The 27,181-nt window shown below is 50.2% G+C and overlaps 1 protein-coding gene across 1 annotated transcript; it reads left to right on the forward strand.

Moving 5' to 3' along the window:
• The first annotated feature begins 6,407 nt into the window (after positions 1 to 6,407).
• On the forward strand, positions 6,408 to 24,679 carry COLGALT1 (collagen beta(1-O)galactosyltransferase 1). Its single transcript, XM_074935232.1, has 12 exons — positions 6,408 to 6,622; positions 11,887 to 11,997; positions 13,203 to 13,320; positions 14,484 to 14,618; positions 14,770 to 14,974; positions 16,516 to 16,635; positions 18,034 to 18,110; positions 18,348 to 18,454; positions 19,099 to 19,231; positions 20,116 to 20,243; positions 21,274 to 21,480; positions 24,049 to 24,679. The coding sequence occupies exons 1-12, from the start codon at positions 6,408 to 6,410 to the stop codon at positions 24,314 to 24,316; spliced, it is 1,824 nt and encodes a 607-aa protein (XP_074791333.1). The 3' UTR covers positions 24,317 to 24,679.
• Positions 24,680 to 27,181: the final 2,502 nt, after the last annotated feature.

A 27,181-nucleotide genomic window follows, 5' to 3' on the forward strand; every position in this document is an offset into this window, starting at 1 on the left:
GGGGCGAGGCTTGGGCTCCACTCCCTGGCCCCCTGAAGAGGGTTGCAATGCAGTGAAGTTTGAGAACCACTGAAGTCTTATTTCTGGTGGGGGCCTTGTGAGTCACTGCGCACCTGCAGAATCCCCTGTCCCCTGCAGATCTCCCCCCCCCCCCCCCGCACCCCGAAAATACATTATCCTGGGGAGGTGCTGTAATTACATCTTTTGCCCACCAGAGGCTGCTGTGGTGCCAGAACAGGGCAGGTGGAGCAGCCTGCTGGGGAGAGGCTAGTTCCCCACAGTGCCCTGTCCCTGGGACCATGTGAGGAGGAATGCGGTGAGGAGGGATGGACAGAGTGGGGACCACAGGGCTGCTGGGGAGGGTCACAGACTAAGGGTCAGAAGGGCTAATGGTGGGGACACAGACTGGGGCATAGGAGCTAGTAGGGTGACAGCATTCAGCCAGGGGCTGAGTGGGAGTGGGGGTGCACGGCTACATGGAGATGGGGGTAGCTGAGTGGGGTATAGGGACATTGGGATGCTGGGAGAAGGGGTGGCTGAGTAGGGTTGTAGGGACACGGGCTTATATGCCTGACTGAATGGGAAATGCTAGGGGTCAGCCAGGGTCTGCAGGGGGGGGGGAGCTCCCTAACAATCCCCCTTTCCTCCCCAAAAAAAAAAATCTGTTCCATACATCTCCCACCCACACACAACAACTGTCCAAGTTCACTTCCAGGCTCCTTCCCAGCAATTACTTCCCTTTCCCTCAGCTCCTCCATTAACCCTGACTCCCTCAAGCCTTTGCACAGCTTCTGAGGGATGTGGGAAATAGTGTCTGTATTGTAGTTTAAATTAATTATTATTCAGTTATGTATAAATATGCAGTCAAAAAAGCTAACAATGTTAGGAATCATTAGAAAAGGGATAGATGATAAGACAGAAAATATATTGCCTGTTTAGATCCATAGTACACCCACATCTTGAATACCGCATGCAGATGTGGTCACCCCATCAAAAAAGGATATTTTGGAATTGGGAAAGGTTCAGAAAAGGGCAAAAAAATGATTAGGGGTATGGAACAGCTTCCATAGGAGGAATGATTAATAAGGACTTTTCAGCTTGGAAAGTTAAGGGGGGATATGATAGGTCTATAAACTCATGACTGGTGTGGAGAAAGTAAATAGGGAAGTGTTACTTCTTCTCATAACACAAGAACCACAAGGTCACAAAATGAAATTACTAGGCAGCAGGTTTAAAACAAACAGGTCACCCTTTTCAGAGTAACAGACGTGTTAGTCTGTATTCGCAAAAAGAAAAGGAGTACTTGTGGCACCTTAGAAACTAACCAATTTATTTGAGCATAAGCTTTCGTGAGCTACAGCTCACTTCATCGGATGCATACTGTGGAAAGTGCAGAAGATCTTTTATACACACAAAGCATGAAAAAATACCTCCCCACACCCCACTCTCCTGCTGGTAATAGCTTATCTGAAGTGACCACTCTCCTTACAATGTGTATGATAATCAAGGTGGGCCATTTCCAGCACAAATCCAGGGTTTAACAAGAACGTCTGGGGGGGCGGGGGGGGGTAGGAAAAAACAAGGGGAAATAGGTTACCTTGCATAATGACTTAGCCACTCCCAGTCTCTATTCAAGCCTAAGGTAATTGTATCCAATTTGCAAATGAATTCCAATGTAACAGTTTCTCGCCGGAGTCTGGATTTGAAGTTTTTTTGTTGTAATATCACAACTTTCATGTCTGTACACGTGACCAGAGAGATTGAAGTGTTCTCCGACTGGTTTATGAATGTTATAATTCTTGACATCTGATTTGTGTCCATTTATTCTTTTACGTAGAGACTGTCCAGTTTGACCAATGTACATGGCAGAGGGGCATTGCTGGCACATGATGGCATAGATCACATTGGTGGATGTGTAGGTGAACGAGCCTCTGATAGTGCTAGTGATAGATTAAGAATCAGCTCTCAAAAATGGATACTCTCATAAAAAACCAACCTTCCACACAAACTTCCTCGTGTCTGGACTTTACTAAAACTAGACAAGCCATTTACAACACACACTTTGCTTCTCTACAAAAGAAAAAGGACACTAAACTTTCTAAACTACTACATGCCACAAGGGGCCACAGCAATGGTTCCCTCAACCCACCCAGCAATATTGTTAACCTATCCAACTGTACTCTCAGCCCAGCAGAAGCAGCTGTCCTATCTATGGGCCTCTCCTTCTGCCCCTCCACCCCCACGAACATGATACAGTTCTGTGGTGACCTAGAATCCTATTTTCGACGTCTCTGACTGAGAATATTTCCAACATACCTCTGAACAACATACTAATCCACAGAGACCTCCCTACCAACACTACAAAAAGAAGGATTCTAGGTGGACTCCTCCTGAAGGTCGAAACAGCAGACTGGACTTCTACATAGAGTGCTTCCGCCGACGTGCACGGGCTGAAATTGTGGAAAAGCAGCATCACTTGCCCCATAACCTCAGCCGTGCGGAACACAATGCCATCCACAGCCTCAGAAACAACTCTGACATCATAATCAAAAAGGCTGACAAAGGAGGTGCTGCTGTCATCATGAATAGGTCAGAATATGAACAAAAGGCTGCTCAGCAGCTCTCCAACACCACTTTCTACAAGCCATTACCCTCTGATCCCACTGAGAGTTACCAAAAGAAACTACAGCAATTGCTCAAGAAACTCCCTGAAAAAGCACAAGATCAAATCCGCACACACACACCCCTGGAACCCCAACCTGGGATATTCTATCTACTACCCAAGATCCATAAACCCGGAAATCCTGGGCGCCCCATCATCTCAGGCATTGGCACCCTGACAGCAGGATTGTCTGGCTATGTAGACTCCCTCCTCAGGCCCTACGCTACCAGCACTCCCAGCTACCTTCAAGACACCACTGACTTCCTGAGGAAACTACAATCCATCGGTGATCTTTCTGATAACACCATCCTGGCCACTATGGATGTAGAAGCCCTCTACACCAACATTCCACACAAAGATGGACTACAAGCCGTCAAGAACACTATCCCCGATAATATCACGGCTAACCTGGTGGCTGAACTTTGTGACTTTGTCCTTACCCATAACTATTTCACATTTGGGGACAATGTATACCTTCAGATCAGCGGCACTGCTATGGGTACCCGCATGGCCCCACAGTATGCCAACATTTTTATGGCTGACTTAGAACAACACTTCCTTAGCTCTCGTCCCCTAACGCCCCTACTCTACTTGCGCTATATTAATGACATCTTCATCATCTGGACCCATGGAAAAGAAGCCCTTGAGGAATTCCACCATGATTTCAACAATTTCCATCCCACCATCAACCTCAGCCTGGTCCAGTCCACACAAGAGATCCACTTCCTGGACACTACAGTGCTAATAAACGATGGTCACATAAACACCACCCTATACCGGAAACCTACTGACCGCTATTCCTACCTACATGCCTCCAGCTTTCACCCTGACCACACCACACAATCCATCGTCTACAGCCAAGCTCTGCGATACAACCGCATTTGCTCCAACCCCTCAGACAGAGACAAACACCTACACGATCTCTATCAAGCATTCTTACAACTACAATACCCACCTGCGGAAGTGAAGAAACGGATTGATAGACCCAGAAGAGTTCCCAGAAGTCACCTACTACAGGACAGGCCTAACAAAGAAAATAACAGAACGCCACTAGCCGTCACCTTCAGCCCCCAACTAAAACCCCTCCAACGCATTATTAATGATCTACAACCTATCCTGAAGGATGACCCAACACTCTCACAAATCTTGGGAGACAGGCCAGTCCTTGCCTACAGACAGCCCCCCAACCTGAAGCAAATACTCACCAGCAACCATATACCACACAACAGAACCACTAACCCAGGAACCTATCCTTGCAACAAAGCCTGTTGCCAACTGTGCCCACATATCTGTTCAGGGGACACCATCACAGGGCCTAATAACATCAGCCACACTATCAGAGGCTCGTTCACCTGCACATCCACCAATGTGATCTATGCCATCATGTGCCAGCAATGCCCCTCTGCCATGTACATTGGTCAAACTGGACAGTCTCTACGTAAAAGAATAAATGGACACAAATCAGATGTCAAGAATTATAACATTCATAAACCAGTCGGAGAACACTTCAATCTCTCTGGTCACGCGATTACAGACATGAAAGTTGCAATATTACAACAAAAAAACTTCAAATTCAGACTCCAGCGAGAAACTGTTGAATTGGAATCATTTGCAAATTGGATACAATTACCTTAGGCTTGAATAGAGACTGGGAGTGGCTAAGTCATTATGCAAGGTAACCTATTTCCCCTTGTTTTTTCCTACCCCCCCCCGCCCCCCCAGACGTTCTTGTTAAACCCTGGATTTGTGCTGGAAATGGCCCACCTTGATTATCATACACATTGTAAGGAGAGTGGTCACTTTAGATAAGCTATTACCAGCAGGAGAGTGGGGTGGGGGGAGGTATTTTTTCATGCTTTGTGTGTATAAAAGATCTTCTGCACTTTCCACAGTATGCATCCGATGAAGTGAGCTGTAGCTCACGAAAGCTTATGCTCAAATAAATTGGTTAGTCTCTAAGGTGCCACAAGTACTCCTTTTTCTTTTTAGGAAGTCACCCTGATCCTGAGAGGGGGGGACCAGATCATCAACCCAACAAGCTCCACATGAATCCCAAACACCACCTCGGATAACAGTTACCGTACCATCATCTTTGGTACCAGCTAAGAGACTGTCAAACAAGGGGGCTTTTCCTTCTAAGATTGGACTTTAACAGCAGCAGCAGCGAAGACATCTCCAGCCAGTCTCAGTTACTTCTGCTCTTTTCCTCAAAAGGACAGTTATTACAGTACTATCTTTGGTAAAATCCAAGATACTGTCAAGCAACATGGACTTTTTCCTTCTGAACGCTAGATACAGCTAAAGAAAAAAGGAATATTGTTAAAACTAAAGCCTCCCTTAACACATTTTACATTTCAAATACTTTTAACTGTTTTTTCTTCTTTTCTCTAGCTTTAATAAAAGGTTAACATGATTTTTAATGGTGTTTTTGCCATAGTATTAAGTAGGGTGATGACTGTATTTCCAAGTTCTGGACCTATTTAAGCATGTTTAATGTTGTACACTGTCTGGGTTATGTTAACATCTCTGGTGCATTTATTCCAGGTGGTGTTTTGTTTAATTTAGATGGGTGGTTGTATTCTCTCAGAGAAGGCAGGGACAAAGAAACGGTCCTTGCCATTGGAGAAGGTACTCCGTTTGTGATGGTCCTTGTTTGTGGGGGAGTTAATTCTACACCAGTGGTTCTCAAACTTTTTTACTGGTGACCCCTTTCACCGAGCAAGCATCTGAGTGCGACCCTCCCCCTTTACAAATTAAAAACACCTTTTTATATATTTGACACCATTATAAATGCTAGAGGCAAAGTGGGATTTGGGGTGGAGGTTGACAGCTCGTGACCTCCCCATGTAATAACCTCGTGATGCCCTCAGGGGTCCCGACCCCCAGTTTGAGAGCCCCTGTCCTACACTCTTGGCTGGGACCTCCAGAAATCTGTTTCCTGCACAGATAAGCTTTATTCTCACTGTATACCCCTGGGGGAATTCTGTGCCAAAATTAAATTCTGCACGCTATTTTAAAATTCCACATTTTTTGCCAAATAATATAATCATGCCAGTTTCGATTATTTAGGTAATTTCAAAATACCTGTCCACAAGTAGGTCTGTAATAACACAGAGAACAAACAAGGGTCCAGGAAATGTTTTTTGACCTATAGATTCCTTATTAGGCATAAGAGCGAGACTGGGTCAGACCGAACCTCCATCTAGCCCAGTCTCCGGCCTGCTGGCAGCTGATGCCAGAAGCTGCGGAGGGAGGGAACCGAACCGTCCAGTCTCACGCGGGATCCGTGACCCACGATGGAGACCCGCGGCGAGAGAAAACGGGGCCAGGGCGGGCGCGTGGCTCCCTCCGAGCGCGGCTCGCCCAGCGGCAGCCACGTGCGCGCCGTCCGGGGCGCGGCACCGCGCCAGGCTGGGAGCGGCCCCCGACAGCGGCCGGGGCGGGGGCTCGTGCCCCACCCGCCAACCCGCGCGCGCTGCACGGAAGCGGCACGTGGCTCACGTGGGGCGGAGCTGGCCCCATCCCTTTAAGGCGTTACGTGTGGGCTCTCGCCAGCCCCCGAGAAAGGCGAGGGGAGGCTGGGGTGCGTGTGTTCCCGGACCCTTTCCTGTCGGCGTGTAAGAATGCCTGTTAAAGGGGAGGTGCCCCTAGGGGGAGACTGTGGCGAGTACCGGGCTCATCTTCCCTTTGCCTTTAATTTCCATTTCCTGTCGGAGGGCAGCTGTGTAGGTCGTCCAGACCCACCATGGCCCCGGCCGCCGGGCTCTGGCGGCTGCTGCTGCTGCTGCTGCTGGCCCCGGGCGGCGCCTACTTCCCCGAGGAGCGGTGGAGCCCGGAGTCGCCGCTGCAGGCGCCCCGGGTGCTGATCGCGCTGCTCGCCCGGAACGCGGCGCACGCGCTGCCGGCGGTGCTGGGGGCCCTGGAGCGGCTGCGGCACCCGAAGGAGCGAACGGCGCTGTGGTGAGAGCCGCCCCCGGGACCCGCCCAGCCCCGCGACCCCCGGGACCCCCGCCCCCCCGTATCTCCCTTGGCATCCCTGCCTAGTCCCCCGGGACCCGCCCAGCCCCGCTACCCCCGGGACCCCCGTATCTGTCCTTTGGCATCCCTACCTAGTGCCCCGCCCCCGGGACCCGCCCAGCCCTGCTACCCCCGCCCCCCGTATCTGCGCCTTGGCGTCCCTGCCTAGTCTTCCCGTCTCCGGGACCCACCCAGCCCCGCTACCCCCGGGACCCCTGTATCTGCGCCTTGGCATCCCTGCCTAGTCTTCCCGTCTCCGGGACCCACCCAGCCCTGCTACCCCCGCCCCCCGTATCTGCGCCTTGGCATCCCTGCCTAGTCTTCCCGTCTCCGGGACCCACCCAGCCCCGCTACCCCCGGGACCCCTGTATCTGCCCTTTGGCATCCCTACCTAGTGCCCCGCCCCTGGGACCCGCCCAGCCCTGCTACCCCCGCCCCCCCCCCCCGTATCTGCGCCTTGGCATCCCTGCCTAGTCTTCCCGTCTCCGGGACCCGCCCAGCCCCGCTACCCCCGGGCATTGCCCCCCCGTATCTGCCCCTTGGCATCCCTACCTAGTGCCCCGCCCCCGGGACCCGCCCAGCCCTGCTACCCCCGCCCCCCGTATCTGCGCCTTGGCATCCCTGCCTAGTCTTCCCGTCTCCGGGACCCACCCAGCCCCGCTACCCCCGGGACCCCTGTATCTGCCCTTTGGCATCCCTACCTAGTGCCCCGCCCCTGGGACCCGCCCAGCCCTGCTACCCCCGCCCCCCCCCCCCGTATCTGCGCCTTGGCATCCCTGCCTAGTCTTCCCGTCTCCGGGACCCACCCAGCCCCGCTACCCCCGGGACCCCTGTATCTGCGCCTTGGCATCCCTGCCTAGTCTTCCCGTCTCCGGGACCCACCCAGCCCTGCTACCCCCGCCCCCCGTATCTGCGCCTTGGCATCCCTGCCTAGTCTTCCCGTCTCCGGGACCCACCCAGCCCCGCTACCCCCGGGACCCCTGTATCTGCCCTTTGGCATCCCTACCTAGTGCCCCGCCCCTGGGACCCGCCCAGCCCTGCTACCCCCGCCCCCCCCCCCCCCCGTATCTGCGCCTTGGCATCCCTGCCTAGTCTTCCCATCTCCGGGACCCGCCCAGCCCCGCTACCCCCGGGCATTGCCCCCCCGTATCTGCCCCTTGGCATCCCTACCTAGTGCCCCGCCCCCGGGACCCGCCCAGCCCTGCTACCCCCGCCCCCCGTATCTGCGCCTTGGCATCCCTGCCTAGTCTTCCCGTCTCCGGGACCCACCCAGCCCCGCTACCCCCGGGACCCCTGTATCTGCCCTTTGGCATCCCTACCTAGTGCCCCGCCCCTGGGACCCGCCCAGCCCTGCTACCCCCGCCCCCCCCCCCGTATCTGCGCCTTGGCATCCCTGCCTAGTCTTCCCGTCTCCGGGACCCGCCCAGCCCCGCTACCCCCGGGCATTGCCCCCCCGTATCTGCCCCTTGGCATCCCTACCTAGTGCCCCGCCCCCGGGACCCGCCCAGCCCTGCTACCCCCGCCCCCCGTATCTGCGCCTTGGCATCCCTGCCTAGTCTTCCCGTCTCCGGGACCCACCCAGCCCCGCTACCCCCGGGACCCCTGTATCTGCCCTTTGGCATCCCTACCTAGTGCCCCGCCCCTGGGACCCGCCCAGCCCTGCTACCCCCGCCCCCCGTATCTGCGCCTTGGCATCCCTGCCTAGTCTTCCCGTCTCCGGGACCCACCCAGCCCCGCTACCCCCGGGACCCCTGTATCTGCCCTTTGGCATCCCTACCTAGTGCCCCGCCCCCGGGACCCGCCCAGCCCTGCTACCCCCGCCCCCCCCCCCCGTATCTGCGCCTTGGCATCCCTGCCTAGTCTTCCCGTCTCCGGGACCCGCCCAGCCCCGCTACCCCCGGGCATTGCCCCCCCGTATCTGCCCCTTGGCATCCCGCCTAGTGCCCCCCCGCCCCCGGGACCCGCCCAGCCCCGGGCATTGCCCCCCCGTATCTGCCCCTTGGCATCCCTGCCTAGTCCCCCCCACCCCCCCCCTGTATCTGCCCCTTGGCATCCCTGCCTAGTCCCCCCACCCCCGGGACCTGCCCAGCCCCGCTACCCCTGGGACCCCCGTATCTGCGCCTTGGCATCCCTGCCTAGTCTTCCCGTCCCCAGGACCCGCCCAGCCCCGCTACCCACGGGACCCCCGCGCCCCCCCCCATCTACCCCTTGGCATCCCTGCCTAGTCCCCCCACCCCTGGGACCCGCCCAGCCCTGCTACCCCTGGGCATTGCCCACCCATATCTGCCCCTTGGCATCTCTGCCTAGTCCCCCCCTCCCGCCCCTGGGAATCGCCCCTCCATATCTCCCTTGGCATCCCTGCCTAGTCCTCCTGCCTAGCCCTGCTACCCCCGGGTATCACCCCCCCGTATCTGCCCCTTGGCATCCCTGCTTAGTCTTCCCGTCCCCAGGACCCGCCCAGCCCCGCTACCCACGGGACCCCCGCCCCCTGGTATCTCCCTTGGCATCCCTGCCTAGTCCCCCCCCCATCCCCAGGCATCGCCCCCCCCCATATCTGCCCCTTGGCATCCCTGCCTAGTTCCCCCCGTCCCCAGGCATCACCACCCCCCATATCTGCCCCTTGGCAACCCTGCCTAGTCCCCCCCGCCCCCGGCCATCGATCTCCCGTATCTGCCCTTGGCATCCCTGCCTAGTCCTCCCGCCCCTGGGACCCCCTGCCGCTGGGCATCGCCCCTCCCCCCCCCCGTATCTGCCCCTTGGCATCCCTGCCTAGTCCTTCCGCCCCTGGGCATCGCCCCCATACCCCCCGCCATCACCCACCCGTATCTGACGCTAGTCATCCCTGCATGGTCCTCCCGCCCTCGGGCATCGCCCCCGGGATCCACCCAGCCCACCTATCCCCGGGCATCGCCCTTGGGACCTGCCCCCCTGGTATCTGCCCCCACGCCCCCGGGCATCGTCCCCAGGACCCGCCTAGCCCCCCCGCCCCCGGGCATCCCTCCTGGTATCTGCCCCCAGGACCCGCCCAGCCCCTCACCCCTAGGCATCCCTCCTGGTATCTGTCCCTTGGCATCCCCGCCTAACCCCCCACCCCCAGGCATCGCCCCCAGGACCTGCCTAGCTCCCCTCCCGTGGCATCCGCCCCCAGGACCCGGCCAGCCCCCCCTACCCCCGGGCATCCTACCCAGTATCCGTGCATCTCCCCTGTGCCCCAGCATCTGCCCCCGAGAGCTGCCCATCCTCCCCAGTATCCACCCCTGGGCATCCCGCCCACAGCATCTGCCCCCGGGACCTGCCTAGGGCATTCTCCTCTCTCCCCCGCCCCCCGGCATCTGTCCCAGGGCATCTTGTCCCCACGGCATCCTCCCTGGTATCTGCCCCTGACATCCCCGCCCAGCCCCCGCAGGACTCCCATCTCTGGGAATCTCTCACACACACTACCAGGACCCACCCTGCCACTGCAGGACTTTCTCCCTCCTCACCCAGGTACCTAGGATCTTGGCTTCTCTCCACACATATTTGTTCCCTTCCCTGGCCCCGGAAGGAGCTGATGGGGCTCGGGACCCGCCTGGGATTTTCTCCCACTGCCGCTCTGCGGGCCATTCAGTGGCTCTGGGGGTTGGTGAGATTCAGACAATTCCCTTTGCCTGCTCCCCGCAGCCCCATGCTGTGGGCCTGGGGCCTTTCTTGAGAACAGACAGGATTCTAGTGAGACCCTAGGCCAATCTGGGTATTGTTGGATAGGAGAGTCCTGTTACCTTTTCTAGGTTGCTGATTAGCACTTTAAAGCCACCTTGGCCCCAATGAAACGCTTGCCAACCTGCCCCAAGTGTCTGGGCTTTAACAGCTTCATGTGCATGTAGCCAGCGCTCTATGTGACTAGAGAAATAACGTGGCTGTTACATGGATGAGCTGGGTGGGTAGTGTTGTCAACAGGGAAGGTATCTTACCCAAGGGATTTAGTACCTGCTTTGAAATTCCCACTGGAGCTTGTGTTACAGCAGCAGGAACGAAAGGCATTACTGCAGACTCTCTACCACTTTGAGTTAAGTATAGACTGAGGAAGAGAACTTTTCCTGCCACCTCATGGTGGCTGAAGGAGCGGTCCCAGGGCTCAGTGAGCCCCTTTTCCCTGGTGGGTGAATTGTATGCTTGGAAAATGGAGAGTGAAGGTATGCCCACCTCCCACCCCTGTTCGCTACTATGGTTAAAGACAGCTGTGCATCTTGTGTTAGGGATCCATTCTCAATAAGACTGGGTTAGAATAGGGTGTCTGGGGTGCTGGTTGCCTGGTTTTCTTACATTAGAGCAAAACCTTGCACTAGAGAGGATGAGAGAGGACAAGAGGCTCCTGATTCAATAGGGTATGAGGAGGAGCAGGGTTAGAATGGAGAGCACAGAATTCTGGGAACATGGATGTCTCCTGTGGGCTGAGTGGAACCTAGAGGGGAAATGGGCAGCTTTGCAGATGCAAAACTATATGAGATGGTGGGATTTACCTCAGACTTTCCTGCAGGGTGTGAAGGGAGGCAGCATGGACCAAGAGTAGGGCTCCATGTCTGTCATGGAAGTCACGGAGGTCACAGATTCCATGACTTCTGCAGTGGCCAGTGTTGCTGACCCCAGGGCCACCCATGCAGCTGGCCCCGGAGCCAGATGTTCAGGCAGCCCTGGGTCAGCCACACTGGCCACTGCTATAGCGGTTCTGCAGTCAGGCACTTGGGCAGTCTTGCAGCCAGCGGCACTAGCCACTGCTCTGGTGGCCCTTGGCAGCTGGTCCCAGGGACCGCCTGAGCAGCTGCCAATGTGGCTGGCCCCAGGGCTCCCTCATCCCTGGCGGTGATCGGAGCAGCAGTGGGCCTCCCGGGACTCCGTGCCCTCACCCCCTGGGTGGCAGCCGGAGCGATGCCCTGCAGGGCTTCCCCCCCTCTGCCGGTGGCCTCCCTGCCTCTCCCCCCATGGGGCTCCTTACCCCCTCACTGGCAGTGGCGGGTTCCCAGCTTTGCCCCCATAGTGCCTGCAGGTCATGGGACTGTGATTTTCTCCCCTCCCCCGTGACCTGTCCATTACTTTTATTAAAGATACTCACGATTAAATCGTAGCCTTAACCAAGAGCATTGCTCCAGCTTCCCTGCAGGGCATGAGGGAAAGCGCCAGGAGCGTTCATGTCCCTACTGAGCAGTGTGTCACTGTTGGGTGTTTTTCAGGGTGGCAACAGACCACAACACTGACAACACAACGGCTGTGCTACGAGAATGGCTGATAAATGTGCAGACCTTGTATCACTATGTGGAGTGGAGGCCGATGGAGGAGCCCAGGTGAGACCCTGCCTCAGAGACTGTTACCAGCACCTGGCTAAACTTGCCTGCCAATGAATCTGCATTCAGTGGGAAGAGAGACAGCTGCTCAGGTTTATTGATTTCCTCAGTAAAAGGGTAAATTAAAAGGTTGAATACTTGGTTAAAGGTGGAGTTAACCTCTGTGGGAGGGGTAGGCATTCATTGTGAAAGACTGTCCTAGGGCCAGGGAGCAGATAGGGTTTGTTGATGATCCTTGTTTCTCTGGGGCATGTGATTTTGTTAAGTTTCATCTTAGCCCCGCTGAACTCTCAAAGTGAGGATGGGTGAATGACTGAACGCCTTTTCCCCCCAGCAAGTGCACTGGCTCCCTTCTAACCACTGGCTTCCTTCCCATCAATGAACTTCCTTGACCTCACGAACATGCACTCAGATGGTGGGAGGGGGTGCCAGGGATGGGAGGATGGTTGATGCAGTGTTTGCTCCAGATAAGAAAGTCAAGCTGCCCCGCCTTGCAACTGTCAGAAGCCCACCCAGGTCATACAACCTTGCAGACCTGCCTGCAAATTTCTGAACAGAGCTGGTCTCCAAGTGCTATCGAGAATCCCATGTAAATTCTTCAATATTCTCATTTTTTGAATGTATAAGGAAAAAAAAATCTGTTTCCTTTTCAAAATCTGCAGACACCAAGGAGACAGCATTAAATTCTGCCTTATCTGATCTTGCTTGTTTTAGACAATTCAGCATGCTTGTCACTTGGGAGCAGTGTGCTGGAGAGCAGGTCAGGGTTCTGATAGAAGTCACTGTTTGTGGCAGGATTGGATTGGCTGCAGTTCTAGACAAGATTGTTCAGATGCTCATAAACTGGTGTCAGAGCAATTGACTCTGCTGCATCAATGGTCTCCACAACATATAGAGGGTATTCTGTTAGCCCAAGGGTTTAATTGGGTCCATAGAGACCAACAAGACATGTCTGTCTATCAAATGCCTTCCCTTTTCTGTAGAGTCTCAGGGCCTCCGTGATATTACTGACCTCTTGGATTGTGGTGTGGCTAAAGGGGAGGGCTGGGCGGCTTTTGCAACTAGCTTGCCTTTCACCTCTCAGATTTGACACTTGTGCTGAATTCATTCCAGCTACATATTCACATCATGTAACTTTTGGGAAGGGAAAGCAGTAAGGAGGGATAAACCCAGCTGGGACTTTAACAGAGGCTAATCCCTGGCAGGTCCTATCCGGATGAGGAAGGCCTGAAGCACTGGTCAAATTCTCGCTATGAGCACGTGATGAAGCTCAGACAAGCAGCCTTGAAATCTGCCAGGGACATGTGGGCTGACTACATCTTGGTAAGAAAATCTCCCTGCCTTTGGTACTGTGGTGGCAGATGCTATGTTTATGTCCAGTCATTTTCCGTTTTCAAACAAATCCAAGATCAATTGTGCAGGTTTCTGTTTGCCTCTCACCTGGGCTAATGCTGCTGATTACACTAGCCTGGCCCTGCACACCAGAGCTGCATCAGCACAGGAATAGCCAGACCGCATCCAGGCAGTCCATGGCCCATTATCCATGTACTTTGGTGTTCCGCTTTTGGCAGCGACCAATATATGGTGATAACCTAGTGGGTGGGAATAATCCATATGATGTCCTTGACTGGATCCCTGCAAGCACTCTGTGTCCCTCAGATGCATGAAGCTGGGCTCTGCTGGTGCCTCTATTTGACCAATTAATTGCTATCAATGCAGTGTCATGCAGTAACTATGCTGGTGACAGTGGCATGAAAATGAGTGTTTTCCTGCCTGCTTGGAGAAGTGGAAGCATCTTTAAAATATTGCTGTTGTGAAGATGTTGCTCCAAACCAGGAGGGCTTGGAGGCTGTAGCCTTCTTTAGTAGCTTTATGATCTAACTGGCTTAGGTATAAATGTAGTTAATGTACATATAAATGTCTGTCACACCTATCTTTGTGTTTCTCATGTCCAAACAGGAAGGACTGTAGTTGAATTTAAGGAACCTCTCCCTTGAGGGTGCACTTCTTAAGATGGGTCTCTTTTTCTCTATTTGGAATAGCAGCTGCTTTTAAGAGAATTTTGTGACTGGGCTTTAGGTAATAGAAATCCATTTGGACTCAAGTACTGCCTGTGCTATACTGATGTGCTGGCATGGGATATTTTGTGGCTCAGCAGTCCATGTGTTTCCAGGCTTGGCTGGCATGGGATATTTTGTGGCTCAGCAGTCCATGTGTTTCCAGGCTTGGCTGATGGATCCTGCCTGTCAGCACTGAGAATGAGGAACAGAAATACCTGTCTTTATCAAAATGAAAGCAATAATATCTAGTTAGTGTGGAGCTCCTAGGGTCAGTGGACATTCTGAGAGTGTCTTTGGGAGCAGTTAGAAAGCATTCACAGGGTTTACACAGGAATGGCTCAGGGTGGAGCACACCAGGCTGACGCAGGGACCGGACTGGCTGCATTGGAATTGACTGTACTTGTTGTCTCTCTTTGCTGTTTGCAGTTTGTGGATGCAGATAATCTCCTGACAAACCCAGACACCCTGGGCCTGCTGATGGCAGAGAACAAGACCGTAGTGGCACCCATGATGGACTCTCGTGCTGCCTATTCTAACTTCTGGTGTGGAATGACCTCGCAGGTAGGAGGAGGCCTGGGGTTATGACATACGTTCCTCCTCCAGTCCCTGTGTACAGTAGGACTTTGCGTACAGGATCCATTGCGTGCATGAGCAACTCCCAGCTGCCCCCCTCATAAAGTCTCCTGCAAGAGGCTCCTTTTTCCCTTTTTAGGGTTATTACAAACGCACTCCTGCCTACATTCCCATTCGAAAACGAGATCGCCGTGGCTGCTTTGCTGTCCCCATGGTGCACTCCACTTTCCTGATTGACCTGCGGAAAGAGGCCTCCCAGGACCTTGCCTTCTACCCACCACACCCAGATTACACCTGGTCTTTTGATGACATCATTGTGTTTGCATTTGCCTGCAAGCAGGCAGGTGAGTTAATGGATATTGCTCCTTATGCACTTCTTGCTAGCATAGGCTGGGTGTGTAGCGCTGCTCTGGATTGAGAGATGAGGAGCCTGCAGCCATCCTTTTCCGAAGGGGGATTAGGTTGTCTGCTGTGCTGGTAAGGGGATGTCTTGGGCCCAACAAGGGATAAGATATTAACAAAACCCTTGTTTACTGTTGCAGTGCTCAATAGTTCAGTTAGGCATGGTTTGGCGTCTCATATCAAGTAATTGCTATGACTCCTATTGTTGTAACACTCACCATTATAAAATCTTTTTAACCATTTAAAGTCAGAAAAAGAATTAAAAACAATTGAAGGATTTGAAATGTACTGCATTAACGCAGGCTTTCATTTTAATAGCTTTCCTTATTCCTTTTAGTTGTATAGAGTATTTTATGGGGGGCAACACTTGCTTTATAGTTTTTTAGATGGTATTAGCTGCCCTCTTGTGGGGAGATGGTCTGGAGCAGCTGCTGCTGTTGAAAGTCCTGTTTCCTTTAATACCAAACAAGATAAATGCGCACAAACGGAAAGAGAAGAATAGAAAAGATAGAAAATGCAGCATCTGTCTCTGCTAGGTTTTGTGAGGGTTTTGTTTTTGGCTTGCAACCTTGCTGCTGGGAAACTATAGGGCCAGTAAAAGATCTTATCAGCTACTCTGAGACATGGCAAACTTTTACCAGTGTTGGTCTGTTTAAAGAATTGCGTTTAGTTGCTTCTCCTGTCATACCAGTGTGCAAATGTGGAGTTGTCTTGGCCAGCTAAAGCCAGACTCTTATTGGGCAAAAGGCAAAAAGAGAAGTTAGAAACTGAAGAAATAAGGCAAGGAAGGAAAATGACATGAGGGAGGAACAATAGCTGGAACCCAATGCTCACATCTCAGACATCAAGGTTTAGGCAAAGCCGATGGAGGGGATGATGTCACTTGGTTCCCTTTCTCTGGCCTGGCCTGGTCACAACATCTTTCACGATCAAGATGACAAAGGCCCAGTGGTGTCATGGCGGATCCCAGGGTTCCAGGAAATGGTAGGGGAGCTGCAACCATGATGGAGAAGCTTGCTCCTCCCTGTCCCCCTGACCTTTTTAGTGACATAGTGAAGAAGCAATGTTCAAAAAGGAAAGGAGACATCATTCCATGATACAGTAACCAAGAAAACCCATTTAAGTGATTTCAACTACAAACATTTCCTTTCCCAACTCAAGCCACCCTGTGACTTTAGCACAGCTCTTCCAGCTTAACAATCCAGTGAGTGTCAGTCTGTCTTGTACTTATGTAAACAATTGTATATAATGGACTGGGTTGGCATTTTTGTTATCTTGGACAGCTTAGAGTACAGGCCACTGCACAATATGCCCCTCTAATGCAGTTGTCTCATGCAGACCATGTGAGGTCTTATTGGGCTGCTTTATGAAAGCCAGGGACATGGGTGCCTTATGCAGTCCCATGATGTGGGCTGGGTTTGCCACTGAGTGGGTTTCGAGCAGTGTCCTACTAGCATCTTCTCACTCTGTGTATTAACTTCAGAGGTCCAGATGTTTGTATGCAACAAAGAGGTTTATGGCTTCCTGCCAGTGCCACTGAGAGCCCACAGCACCATGCGGGATGAGGTGGAAAGCTTCATGCACGTGCAGCTGGAGATTATGGGTAAGTGCTGGATGCCAACAGAACATTCATAGGCTTGGACTGGGAATTGCTTAGAGAGTTTTCCTTCTTCCCTCTTACTTCTGGCATTCTGAATCTGGGACCTGTCTCTGTCCTGGGGATTCAGCCGCAGCTTCCTCAAAGCTGGTGGTTGGATGGAAGGAGGAAAATGTATTGAGGAATTGTTAAAGCAGAATGGCTAGAATGGTAGTTTCTATGGAAGCTCTACCTCAAATGATTCCACAGTTCCCTTGGCCATGCTTGGAGCTGCAGGTAGTGAGGGAACAGCATGGTGTCTTGCCTGTTGACATCTGGGTAAATTGTTCAGCTCCTGTGGTTGCTGTTTATACCATTTAAAAACAGAGAGCGTTTCTTCCTGATTTGACTATGTTGCTTTTTCCACTAACCTTTAGGGCCCCTCGTCTCCTGTGACTGCAGTTTGCCACACAGGCCTCTTTCAGTTTTTTCCCCCTCTTGGCCTCTGGTGTCTGCAAGGCCTGTATGGCAGTGCCCAGCTTCTGTGTGTGTGTGTGTGTGTGTGTGGTAATCTGAATTCTGGTGTGTATGGTATAGGGAGTGTGTTAGACTCCATGTTTTCTCCCCTGGGTATATTCCTAGGTACGGTTCACAGTATCTCTTTATATTGGTCCTGGCTGCACAGAGATTCTTTTACTGACCATTCCCTATCAACACTTAAAGGGATGGGGACTGATTCCTAGCCATTTAAATACACGTCTCTGTAAATTTGAGTAATACAAGAGGGAGAGCCCAGGTCATTGGATAATATTAACTGTTTTAAAATAGTTTTATATATCTGAGAATTTGATGCCAGAGGTTTATTCCTTTGATTTTTTTTCCTTGGCTGCACACAGAGCATGGCTTCAGCTGCACAAGCTTGCATTCTCCTTGTCTTTAGAGGCAGAATATTTCTGTAAATGCAGCTCTAGACAGTGGTTTCCTGTTCAAATCTGCCTGCAAACGTTCTCTAATTTGTTGAGTACTCTTCGCTCACTCCTTGAGGCTGGAGAATCTCCTTCCAACAAGAGCAAAAACCTGAAGTAAATAATAAATGAGAGCGCAACATGTCAGTCAACAGGACTAATAAGCATAAACATCCATGTCAGGCACTTGTGGGGCACTGGCCAAAGGCTAGCAGCGAGAAGGGATATAGGAGATCAGTCGTGGAATAGAAAATTAGAGGATCGTTTTCTTTCTCAAGCCCCAGTGGATTGTTTGTATCTGGTTACTCTGTGGTGGTTTGTTTGGAGGGCTATTCCTAGTGTGGCGGTAGCTGTGCCCCATTTGGAGTTGTGGGGGCTAAGAGGGTTCCCTTGGCCTTATGTCTGGAAGACAATGTCTTACAGAAACCCATTTACGTTCCATTTCTCGGTTTTCCCTTAGTGAAGAACCCTCCGGTGGAACCTTCACAGTACCTGTCCGTCCTGCCCAAGGTCCCTGACAAGATGAGCTTTGATGAGGTGAGTCAGGACTTTGCTCCATATAGGCACGTTACTGAGATGAAGAATAGTGTGTAGTTTGCACAAGTTGAGCTTCCTCCTGTGGTCACTTCAGACTCTCTAATGCCTGAGCTTCATTGCTAGGTCTTAATAAAGCACAGGGTATCTCTTCCCTTGTGTTCAGTGCAGGATGCAGCAAGGTTGCACTTGAGTTCTTGCCTCCCTGCACAATCATGGCCATGGATTTTATTTCCTCAGGTTTTCATGATTAACTTAAAGCGCAGGGCAGATCGACGAGAGCGAATGCTGCGGACGCTGTACGAGCAGCAGATCGACTGCAAAATCATTGAGGCTGTGGATGGAAAGTGAGTGCATCCAGAGAACACGCATGTGCCCAGTCCAGCACCTGATAATAAGGAACTGGAATATTCCAATGAGGGTTCCTGGAGGGTGGACTTATTGGGAGGAGCTGATGCTGTCTCTTGGAGATGCAGGGAAGTAGGGCAACTCCATTGCTTGGTGGAGGGGAGAAGGAGGAGCTAGACTCTCTATGAAGTGACTGGGAAGCACTGACACCCAAAGTTCTCTGCTGTCGGAAGCCCCTTGTGGATTGTAAGGCTTTGTCTCCCTTCATCCCACCATGTCAATGGACAAAGAGGCTGCTGAGTGAATAGCCTGTATAGTTCCTCTAATAATGCCTTCCCTGCACGTGCACACAAGCTCCCTCAGGGTGAGGAAACAAGACAATGGCTGTCTAGTGCCTTGAGCTGTTGCCAGAACAGCTGTTGTATTGACCTAAACTGCCTGCATTCTTTATAAAATGACTGTGAGAATGAGTAATCCTAGCATTTTCTGTTCTGTTTCTCATCATCTCTTCTGCAAAGAGAGAGTCTTAAAATAAAGTGGCCTGGAGATTTCTTGGGGAGAGAAGCTGCATTTATGAGCATTAGCAAAGCCAGCTGCTGCTCTGTGCTGACAGAGGCATTAACCACATTGTGCTTGTTTGCAGAGCCATGAACAGCAGTGAGGTGGAAGCCATGGGGATTCAGATGCTGCCAGGATATAAGGATCCATACCACGGCCGTCCACTCACCAAAGGGGAGCTGGGCTGCTTCCTCAGTCACTACAAGATCTGGAAGGAGGTGAGAGAGTCTGCATTCTCAGGAGAGCTCCAGGAATCTTGGTGCTTCTGACCCCTTCAGAACACTTGTTCTGTGTGGGTGTGATGGCCAAACCAGAACCTTTTCAGTTTGTGCTCCTGCCATGGTTCTACCATTTCCAGCATTCCCACTGCTCTTGGCAGGGGGTTTTCAGTTGCACAAAAGATAAGCAGGGACGTACAGTCTTGTGGGAGGTGGGGGGGATTTATGCTCAGGACCATCCAGAGATTTGCATTGTCCCTGCATTGAGCAGGAATTCACATGCTGATGCTGTTAGCTCAGTTGGGTGAGAGGAGTGTGCAGGTAGCAGGGTGGTGCCCTCCTCTGGTTTTTTGGGTTACTGTGTGAGCCACAATGGGTATATTTATACATATCAGGTTGGGAGCAGTCTTGCAGATCTCATGATTAAGGGTAAGATTATGTCATGGAGGTCACGGATTCCTCTTCAGCCACAATGAGTGGCGGGAGGCCCTGCAGCGGGGTTCAGACTCTCATCTCTTCTTCCACCACCCCAGTGCTCAGGCTTCAGTCATCCCCTTGTCAGGCTTCGCCTCATTATTTTTAGTAAAAGTCAGACAGGCCACGGGCTTCCGTGAATTTTTGTTTGCCTACAACCTGTCTGTGACTTTTACTAAAAATAACTGACAATCTGAACCTTCCTCTTGATGCCTTGATGTGCCCTAGAGGTGGTAAAAGGGAATACACATGGAAGAGGTTGGGAGGCAAAAGAGAGCTAATTCCTCAGCACTAAAAGTCAATAAATACCAGTGCTATGAAAGAAGGGGAGATAAATTACATGTCACGGGGGGTGGTGCAAAGGAGGGGCAGGCATTTCAGGTTCTCTGACTTGGCTTCTGTTCTGCTAGATTGTGGAGAGAGGGCTGGAGAAATCAGTCGTGTTCGAGGATGACCTGCGGTTTGAAATATTCTTTAAACGACGGCTAATGAATCTGATGTATGACCTGGAAGAAGAGGGTCTGGACTGGGACTTGATGTAAGTGCAGAAGATCAGAACATTATACTCATGTTCTACTCAGCTTCCCTGGGCACTTGTCTTTAATTATCTGTTTACCTCTGGCAGTACACTCGGTGTTACACAATACATAAATCCTGCCCCAAAGAGCTTGCAGTCTAAAAGAGAGAGAACCTACCCGTTGATTATTAAAAACTTGCTTTTTGTAGGCATTAGGAAGAAGTGGCTTTTTGAAAGGGATTTGAATAAGGAGAGAGTGATACTTTGATGACTTGGCAAACTGGGAACAGAGGGGTCATTATTTTCCCTGTTACCAACAGCTCCAATGGAACAATTCTGGTAGAGCCTGGGTGCTGGTGAGAATGCGGAGCTGCACTCTGTTCAGAGCATAGGCTCACCCACTAATGACTACACAAGATTTCTGAACCATGCAGAAACACAACATCAGAGAGGACCATGTACCATGTTAACCAGAAAGTGGGTTTGTTTTATGCCAGAAGTGGCTGCCCTATGCTGCAAGGATACCTGTCACCTCTGCTCTCCACCTATGTTGACTGATTCCAGGCATGGGGATTTCATAGATTTTATTTTTTTTTTAAGGCCCCTGCTATTAGATCGTCTGATCTGACCTCCTGCATAAAGCTGGCCAGAGAATTCCACCCTAACTGCTGCTTGCAGCAGTTCTCAAACTGTGGGTCGGGACCCCATTTTAATCGGGTCTCCAGGGCTGTCTTAGACTTGCTGGGGCCCAAGCCCAAGGGCTTCAGCCCTGGGTGGCAGGGCTAAGGTTACAGGCCCCCTGCCTGGGGCTGAAGCCCTTGGACTTTGGCCCCCCCAGCCTGGGGCAGTGGGGCTTTGGCTTTGCCCCCTTCCCTTCCCTCCCCTCCCGTGGTGGGGCTTGGACGGGCTCAGACTTTGTCCCCCTCCTGGGGTCCTGTAGTAATTTTTGTTGTCAGAAGGGGGTCATAGTGCAATGAAGTTTGAGACCCCTGAGCTAGAGTGTGAGTCTCTTTCTAAAAGATAATCTTGTGTTGCTGTCTGTCTCCCCCAGTTACATTGGGAGGAAGCGAATGCAGGTGGAGCATCCAGAGAAGTCTGTGCCTCACGTGCGGAACCTGGTGGAGGCAGATTATTCCTACTGGACTCTAGCCTATGTGATTTCACTGCAGGGTGCCCAGAAGCTGCTGGGGGCTGAGCCACTCTCCAAGATGTTACCGGTGGATGAATTTCTTCCTGTCATGTTTGACAAACACCCTGTGTGAGTCTGGACTGCATCCTCTGGGGCCTAGTGCTGGGGAAAGAAGGGTGTAGCAGCCTATAGGAAGGGTGGGTGCGAGGGGGAAGGGATCCTGAAGCATTGTATTCTGAAGTGAGAAGCCTGTTGCAGGCAGAGCTTTGAAAAAACACTCTTTGCTGCTGCTTCAGCAGTAGTCGGAGATGGAGTCTGTAGTCAGCTGCTGTAGCTGAACAGGGAATAACCCCTGTGTTCTGAACTTGGCAGTGAAGCCTCACATATCCCAGCAGTAGCATATGGAGTGGGTGTGAGGATACTGCAGAGTTTTCCTGCTTGTCCCTGGAAGCAGCATGAGAACTTGTTATGAGAGATTCTAACTAGAGCTGGTTGAGGAAATGGTTATTGTTCCTGTGATGGGTTGGACCCCTTAAGAAGCCACCTGATGTGCCTAGAAACCACTGAGTCTACCTGTTCTGCCAGCATGGGCCCCCTTTAGCCTGTCTTGCTGAGCCAGGAGCTTAAAACTGCGTGTCTGTCTGTGACACTCACACACACAGCTGCAGATCAGCTCTAGGAAGATCAGCTTAAGAGACTTGCTCCAGTCCTCAGATGTCAACCTCCCTTGGAGTGCAGACCCAAAGATATATTATGAAATTAAGAGATGTGCACACTTCTCCCCGTCCCCACCCTCTGTTAGAAATTACAGAAACTGGGTTTAATAATAAACAAATGTTATTAACTATAAAAGGCAGATTTTAAGTGGTAAAAGGGGTAACAAACAAAACAAAGCAGAATAAGCAAACGAAATCAAACATGCAAACTAAGCTAGTTTCACTAAAGAAATTGGTTACAAATAGTATTTCTCACCCTAGATATTGTTGCAGGCAGTTTGCAAAGCTTCTGTGGTTCAGAGTTCCAGTTATAGTTCTTTTCAGACTAGACCCCTGTCTCAGTCTGGACTCCCACCTTGCCTTACATTTTGCAGTCTTTCTTCTTGGGCAGACAGACCATGAAGGGGGAGGAGTCTTGTTTGCCTTCCTCCCCACCCTTAAATAGGATTTACATAAGGCAGGAATCCTTTGTTTCCCAAACTTGGCACCCCCTTCCCTTACAGTGGAAAATTACAAGAAGTCCCAGGTAATGTTTAGTATCAGGGGGCAAGACCCCCTGACTCTGTAGGATCACAGTGTCCATGAGTCAATGGCAGTATGGAACATCCACAGGAAGGCCAAGTTTTTCACAGCTTATTGTCCTTGCTGATGGGCCATCTGCCCTGTCTGGCTTTTCCATTGTTGTATCTGAACTGTTAGCAGTGAGTGTCACACAAAGTAGCATAGTTGAAATACAGATACATATTCAATATTCCTAACTTCAGATACAGAAATGATACAGGCATACAGATTGGATAATTGCATTCAATAAATCATAACCTCCAATGATATCTCACATGAGCCATCTGACATAAAGTGTATCTCAGTTATGTCATATTTGTATCATAAGCATAATTTAATAAGAATATGGAATGACACATCACAGTTCCTATGAAAAATTTGAATGAACATATTTTTCTAGGGCTGTCATGCGATTAAAAAAATTAATAAATTTCAACTGGTATTATATTATAAGTGCAATTAATTGTGATTAACTTTTTTAAGTTAATCGTGTGAGTTAACTGTGATTGACATACCTATATTTTTCTTAATTTTTCTTAAAGCTTTTTGATTTTTTTATTGAACAACCAGAAATGTTTGTCTTCAGCACCCATGGGGTTTTTTAATGAATACCTGAGAAACGTGGGTGAAATCAGACACTTCCTGCAGAATTTTCTGTTTTGACAAAAAAGCCATTTGTTAAATGCCAAAAACTTTGGCTGGTTCTAATTCTAATCCAAGGAGGCCACTGGAGTTCCTGCGCAGCAAGGGCACGAGCCTGCTGTAGCCCCTTCACTGTTGACTGACTTGATCACCGTACTGGAATTTCTGTGAAGGGACTTGCAGTCCAGTCTGCTCCGTGATACAGCTTCTAAAATCTGCCACTTTACTGAGGATCAAGTGGGCCACGCAGCCCTGTCAGTGAGAGCTGACATCACACCTTCAGACCATCTTGCTCAACACTGTCTGGTTCAAGCAGTGTTTTTCCTGACTGTCCTAGGCTCATTCCCACATGGCAGTAGTAACAAGATGGCTTCTGGCTTTTGTAGCCTGGTTATGCCCCAGGAGGCTGAGATCTGGTTGGAGCTACTTGGGTGGGGGTTGGAGAGGGCTCTAAAACACTCATTTCTTAGGAATTGTTGGAGCTGCCATGTTTTTCCACAGCTGCTGTTCTTTTAGGGAAAGACAAACATTTCTGGAAGATGAATGTCCCTCTCTTGGGAGCGGGCTGGAAGGATTGTGGGTTAGAAGATTAAGTAAGTTGATGTGTGGTTTGAATGCCACAGTGTGCAGTAGGAGGATGAGGAGTGTCTGGAGTGAAGCAGGGTAGATGGAGGGATTAATGCACTGGTGTGGGAGGCTGAAGATGGATTGTAGGGTAAATGCAGAAGATGTAACAGCTTTCCCCACCACCACCACTTTTTTTTCCTTTTCTGAACAGCTCTGAATACATGGAACATTTTGAAAACCGGAATTTGCTGGCCTTTTCAGTGGAACCACTGCTGGTTTACCCAACACATTACACTGGTGATGATGGCTACATCAGCGACACTGAGACCTCTGTGGTTTGGAATAATGAGAGAGTAAAAACTGACTGGGACCGTGCCAAATCCCAGAAAATGAAAGAACAGCAGGAGCTCAGCAAGGAGGCCAAGAACTCAGATGTGCTCCAATCACCTCTTGACAGTACAGCCCGGGATGAGCTATGACCAAAGCAGGCCCCTTCTAGGAAATGGATGAAGGGACTGACCGTGATAAGGAAGGGTGTGTGTTGGAGCAGGGGTAGAAAGCAGGGAAAGGGGTATAGCAACATCCTTCCATGGGGATTACTGGGGCTTCGTTCTGTCCAAGAATATAATGGTAAAGTCACTTAGATGACAAAGCCAATGAGGGTCGTGGCTGAAGACCTGCTGACCTCTGCTGTTGCAGGACTCTGTGTGAGAGAGAATGCTGGAGAAGGTCAGGTTTGCCTTGTCCCTCAATTCAGCCACTGCTCTGGTTCAGCACAGATCTTTACACAGTTGCTCATTGTAGTGGAGAAGTTTTATTCTTTGGTTTAGGAAATTGATACTGGATAGAGGCAGGAAGACCAATGTCCTGTTGCCATGTGTGTATCTCATGACCAGGGATCCTAGTTTTCTCTGATTAAAAAAAAAAAAACAAAAAAATTCTCCAATAAAAAAACATAATGGGGGGGGGACACACATGGATTTTTAAAATGAAACACTGAATGTTCTTTTCCCTAGCCACAAAATATATAGGTATCAGTTGAACCCAATATTTTATTGATATATTTACAGTTGTAAAACACTGGAATGATCCAGTCACAGTGCATTGTTTCTTTACTGTTGTCAAGGGCCCTGCTATTTCAGCCTTTCATTTCTTTTCAGTCAGTTTAGCTCTTTCCATGTGTTTCGTGATTGTCTGCCTTCAAACTTCACCTACAGCCTTGCTGCATACAGTACAGAACAGCAAGTTACCATCAACATTAAATTTGTCCTTACCAAACTCAGTGACATGGTCTTCGGGATGACTTTTAAAGTTTTCAGCATCTTTTTATAACTTAAATTACTCATGTGTGGAGGCTGAAGTGAAATTTGAGATGCATTAAAATGCAACACCCTATTTGGCATTGAGTAACCTCTATACACCGCAAGCAATTTATTGGAGTATGTTTAGCTATGTGAATTTAAAGCGCGTTCAAAAATCAACCACAAGAGCGGGAGGTTGTGCACATTGAAAAAGTGCTACTGGTACTTTCAGTAAAATTTAGTTAGTTTTTTACATTGAGGAAAAAAAACAAAGATTCTCTATAAAAACACAGTATGTATTTTTTTCCCCTGGCAAATGGATTTCTGGGATCCCTGCTCATGACCCTTGAATGTTCTCTTGGGGGTACCTGGGGAGGAGGGGTGAAATGCTGCCAGATCCTGCAGTTCCTGCTTATGATGTGCCCTAATATAAGCTGAAGTCTTCTCTTTCTGTAAAACCAAAACTTTTCCTGTTTTTATAAAATCTTTAGCTATGATTTGAACTGTCTCTTGCTTCTTCACAAACAGCCCAGAGTGCTGGGGAAGGAGTACACCAAGATCTGACTTCTTCAAGCACCAACTTGTATTTTAATCTAGTGCTGGCTTCACAGCCCTGGAGAGTAAAGTCTTCTATATATCAACTTGGCAGCAGTGGTACAAACTTGCTTGCACTGCCTAACCCATGTACCTCCTCCCTGACCTGGAGGAGCCCTAGAAATGAGTGGAGCCTGATTCCCCATGGCCCTTTCACTCCATGGTTTCTGCTGAGGGAGGTATGGTACTGGCAGTTGCATTGTGGGTCCCTGTCCTAGGAGCTGGAGTGAGAACGCTGATTTTTCCCATAGACTACTAAATATATGGTCATTGTTGGGGTGCATTTGTATCTGTGACCAGAAGAGAGGTTATGAACCCTTGCTTGGCATTTCCAGTACTGAACCAATCAGTTCCATCCTGAAGTGTAATTAGACCTACTTCTAGAACACTAAGAAGTGCCTCCATGTTCCAGTGCTTCTTCCACTGTGCTGGCTTGAGGAATCCTCTAGGAAAGGAGCTGTGCTGTCCTCTTACAGGGAGAGAGTGGCTGCCTGCTTTCATGTGTATCCATTTTTCTTCTTCGGTGGGGGACTTGAGTGAACCTTTAGCATTGTGATCATCCAGTGGACCCACTGGTTGTTTAGCAGTCTTTCTGCTTCTGATGTACTTAATTTTTTTTTCCTATTACTTTTTGAGTCTTTGGCTAGCTGTTCTTCAAATTCTTTTTTGACCTTCCTAATTATATTTTACACTTCATTTGCCAGAATTTATGCTCCTTTCTATTTTCCTCGCTAGGATTTAACTTCCACTTTTTAAAGGATGCCTTTTTGCCTTTCACTGATTCTTTTACTTTGTTGTTTAGCCATCATGGCACTTTTTTGGTTCTCTTACTATGTTTTTTAATTTGGGGTGTACATCTAAGTTGAGCCTCTATTATGGTGTCTTTAAAAAGTTTCTGTGCAGCTGGCAGGGATTTCACTTCTGGCGCTGCCCTTTTTAATTTCTAAAAAGAAAAGGAGTACTTGTGGCACCTTAGAGACTAACCAGTTTATTTGAGCATGAGCTTTCGTGAGCTATAGCTCACGAAAGCTCATGCTCAAATAAACTGGTTAGTCTCTAAGGTGCCACAAGTACTCCTTTTCTTTTTTCTTTTTACGAATACAGACTAACACGGCTGTTACTCTGAAACCTGTTTTTAATTTCTGTTTAACTAGCCTCCTCATTTTTGTGTAGTTCCCCTTTCTGCAATTAAATGCTACAGTGTTGGGCTGCTGTGGTGGTTTTCCTGCCACAGGGATGTTAAATTTAATTATTATGATCACTGTTATCAAGCGGTCTAGCTATATTCACCTCTTGGACCAGATCCTGTGCTCCACTTAGGACTAAATCAAGAATTGCCTCTCCTCTTGTAGGTTCCAGGACTAGCTGCTCCAAGAAGCAGTAATTTAAGGTGTCAAGAAACTTTCTCTGTATCCCGTCCTGAAGTGACATGTACCCAGTCAATATGGG

The sequence above is a fragment of the Natator depressus genome, chromosome 20 (genome assembly GCF_965152275.1).
Source record: "Natator depressus isolate rNatDep1 chromosome 20, rNatDep2.hap1, whole genome shotgun sequence".
In the NCBI taxonomy this organism is placed as follows: domain Eukaryota; kingdom Metazoa; phylum Chordata; order Testudines; family Cheloniidae; genus Natator; species Natator depressus.